The following is a 4,151-nucleotide window of genomic DNA, read 5'->3' as shown; positions in this document are numbered from 1 at the left end:
AAAACGTCTTAATGCTGGATTAGTTTCAGCTTTTGTCTTCTCCAGACATTAACTGATGGACTGGAGTGGTGTGGATTACTTGTGGATTATTGTGATGTTTTTATCAGCTGTTTGGACTCTCATTCTGACGGCACCCATTCACTGCAGAGCATCCATTGCTGAGCAAGTGATGTAATGCTTCATTTCTCCAAATCTGATGAAGAAACAAGCTCATCTGCATCTCGGATGGCCCGAGGGTAAGTAAATGTTCAGCAATTTTTCCTTTTTGGATAAACTGTTCCTTGAGTGACTCAATCGTGGCTTTAGACACGAGAATCACACACACAGCTGTAAGCAGCACAGAGGTGGGGATCACTGTTACGTGATCTGAACCGAACTGCTCATAAACAGCGGTGTTATGGAAAGGGCATCTTATTACTGCCGCTCTCGTGTCACGGAGAGTCCACAAATATACACACACATTTAATGATGATGCACGGTCGCCCACGGCAACGACCCTGATATTATTCATGGCCTTGTTGTCACGCTGACAGTGCTGTCAATCACACAACATACTAGACTACTAGACTACAGTGTGCGCCTGTGTTATTTTACTGTCACTGATGTACTGTTAGTATCGTTCAAAAATTTTCGATATCGATACCGATACCTTGACTTCGATACCGGTTCCTGAACGATACTTTTTTCGATACCAATTTTATGAAATCAATTTTAACAAGATTACATTATCTAAAAAAATTAACTTTGGTTTTATTTTTCAGCTTGTTGATGTTTATACAAACTCAAAGACTCATCTCCTGAGCCACTGCACAAAGGAACAAAATGTAACCAACACGGACATCTGCATATGATCGGAACTCCACGCAGCTCCCGCGCTACTCTCCATTGGAAATGAATGACCGTTCTGTCGCTTGTCGTTTGTCGGATATAGTGGAAAGCCGGCTTGAAACGCAGTGGAAACGCCAGTACGAAGAGGATCGTTTTCATTTTAAAACAAACGCACCAGTGTAAATGTAGCCTTACATCTATGGGGGCTGGGACGCATTCGCACTACAGCCTCACGTGTGCGCCACATCTCTGAGTGTAACCGGTGTACAGTACCACGAGAGCTAAAGAGAGCAGACTGCTCCGTGCGCTTTCGAATCACTCTCGCGGATGTCAAACACTGATTGATCTGCGCACCTCTTCTAGTCGAACACACCGGTTAGTGCTGCAGGCTTATTGGCTCACTGACGCTGATGAGATTAACCCCTTAGGTATCGAAATTTGGTACCGAACGACGAGACGCTTTTCGATACTCGATGGTATCGAGGCATTTCGGTCGGTGCCTAAAAATTATCGAACTCGATACCCAGCCCTATGTACTATTGTAGTTTTCCTTAATATTTTGAATTAGGTTTTATTTTTATATTTTCTGTATTTTTACTTTCATTTTAACAGTTTAGTAATTTTGTAGTTTTTGTCATTTTTACTAGTTTTTAAAAAAAAATATGTCTATATAGTTTCTAATCATTTGTATTTAGTAGTTTTAGTTCATTTAGTTTTAGTTATTTACTTTTAATCAGATTTTATGTTTATATTTTCAGTTTTCACTTAAATTTTTGTTTTTTATTGTTTCTGTGATTTCTATTAGTTAGTAGTAGTTTGTATTCATTTTTATTAATTAATTTTAATTTATTTAGTTTTACTTATTGTGAAGGCGATTTTCTTTTTTCATTTTCTTTTTAAATTTTTTGTTGTTTCTGTCAATTTTTTAAAAAGTCTAAATACTTTTTATAAATTTGTATTAATTAGTTTTAATTTATTTTGTTTTAGTCGTTTTATTTTGAATTAGATATATTTTGCTGGCGGTTATTAAGCCTCTTATTAAGAAACCACAACTAGATCCTAGTGAACTGGCAAATTACAGACCCATCTCAAATCTTCCTTTTATGTCTAAAATTTTAGAAAAAGTTGTGTTAGATTTTTCTGTACATTTCTGCCATATGTACATTAACTGACAGTCACCACTGATAAGCTACCACTAAATATTGTAGAAACTTAATTTGCTGTAAAGTTGCTTTGCAATGATTTGTATTGTGAAAAGCGCTATACAAATAAACTTGAATTGAATTGAATTTTCTAAGTTTTTTGTTGTTGTTGTTCTATATAGTTTTTATAAAATGTATTTATTACGTATTTTTAGTATTTCAAGTTAAAGTAAAATTTTTTATTTATTTGTAACGTTTACTAACCATGTCTAAGTAAAATTATTTCAAAGTAAATCCTATGCCAATTTTTTTTTTTCAGTGTAGCTAAAATAAAACATACAAATGTTTTCATATTTCATTTCAGTTCATGTTTTTGCTTCAAGTAGCTTTTTTTCTGTGGTTTTAGTTTTACTTTATACACACACAGAGACTTAATTTACATTTCATTTGCAGTCATATTCCACAATCATTCAGTTTTACTAAACAAACAATCATTGCTGCAGGCATTTCAATAAAGACTTGACAACATGCTCAGAGACACTTCTGAACACACACACACACACACACACACACACACACATACACATGCCCGAGCCTCTCAGATGCAGCGATTGGCTCGTTGACTCCCTCTAAATGGGAGAAAACAGCAACAATCTAACAATCAATTAGCTGCAAGCACTTGGAGTGTTCCGCCGTCTCCATGGCGACCAGAGTCCACGCTCTCACTCCCGTCTCTACGGTGAGTCCAGTGCTGTCGATGGAGCTGTTAAACACAAGATCCTTAACACAACCCCACACACGAGTGTCTCGCTGCGAGCAACATTAAACCGCCGCTCCGCCATCAACACATGATGAACAAAAGCTACAGACAAACGCATCTTGCAGGTTGTGTTTGAATGGGATTCAAATCCCTGAATCCACACCAGATCTGTTACATTTTGATCACATGACCGCTCATCGTTATGTTTAATTTAGCAAGTGGTGTGCAGTCATCAGAAATTTTACATATAATTTCATATATTTTCATATATTTATTTAATATGTATTTATTTTCGATTTTTAAAATATAATTATTTATTTAATATGAATTTATTCATTTATTTTATTTTTACAATTTTCTTATTAATATATTCTTTATATATATATTTTTAATATATTTACATTTGCAATTTTAATACTATTTTAATACAATATAATGCCTAAATTTTGGCTGTTTCATAAAATAATCAGTCAAGAAAGAAGTCAAAAAGAAAGATCAAGTCAAGTGCTTTGCATTATGGGATACAGTATCCCACCCAGAGTGAGCTGGCATTACACTGCACATTTTTGCAAATATTATATCGTAAATAAGTAGCAGTAGGCATTTTAATGGAAAATTGCACGCTATACTGCAAAAAATAGTACAGTAGTTCCAAACAAAACCTCTTACTCACCTTGATTGGCTTCCCGTCGGGCGTCAGCACTTCTTCCGACAGCTCCATCATCTTCAGCGCCATGAGCGCGATTGGCTTAGCGTGGCTGTCAATCTTCCTGTGGAGCCCGCCTGCCACGCAGTACGCATCGCCGATAGTCTCAATCTGTGGAGAAGAGAGCGTTTACTGTATTTCTGTAAGCAACAATCCAGAATGCCTTATTATTTAATATCTGATGATATCATCACATCATTTTGTTTCATGCAAACTATATATTTATTTCTTTGATTTAGGGTGAAATGTGACACAGATGAGTCTTTGTGAGATTCACCCCGTCTCACACACACAAGCTCAGATTCAGGCTCTTGACGCTCACAGGCGGCTGCTGTCAGAATATAAACGCTCTCTGGTGAATAACACTTAACACAAAGCAGGTGAGGGACACATAAATATGAATCTGTCTCTCTCCGGAGACGCACTGATGCCAGCACAGCAGACCGCATTTACATACAGCCTTCAGAAACACACAAACCATGTATGTGTGTGTGTGTGTGTGTGTGTGTGTGAGTGAGTGAGTGAGTGAGTGAGAGGATCAGAGCTGGCATCAGCAGTTCACACACACACACACACACACACACTTTTATTTGTGGTAATGGAGTTTATAATGCCAATTTATTGACATACACTCACTAAATGCCTTTTCATTGAACACATCGGTCCTCATTGTGTGTGTGTGTGTGTGTGTGTGTGTGAGTGAGTGAGTGAGTGT

The 4,151-nt window shown here is 36.9% G+C and overlaps 1 protein-coding gene across 1 annotated transcript in view; it reads right to left on the bottom strand.

Annotated features, from left to right (window-relative positions):
- Positions 1–4,151, bottom strand: part of LOC107706059 (guanylate cyclase soluble subunit alpha-2-like) — a 40,296-nt gene that overhangs the window by 6,475 nt on the left and 29,670 nt on the right. The window contains exon 8 of the mRNA XM_016509626.1: positions 3,404–3,547. Within this exon, the coding sequence (XP_016365112.1) occupies positions 3,404–3,547 (144 nt within the window). The remainder of the gene's footprint in view (positions 1–3,403; positions 3,548–4,151) is intronic.

The sequence above is a fragment of the Sinocyclocheilus rhinocerous genome, unplaced genomic scaffold (genome assembly GCF_001515625.1).
Source record: "Sinocyclocheilus rhinocerous isolate Xijiao unplaced genomic scaffold, SAMN03320098_v1.1 scaffold2912, whole genome shotgun sequence".
Lineage (NCBI taxonomy): Eukaryota > Metazoa > Chordata > Actinopteri > Cypriniformes > Cyprinidae > Sinocyclocheilus > Sinocyclocheilus rhinocerous.
Note: the sequence above shows the minus strand (reverse complement) of the source record. Positions and strands in the feature narration are given on the sequence as shown.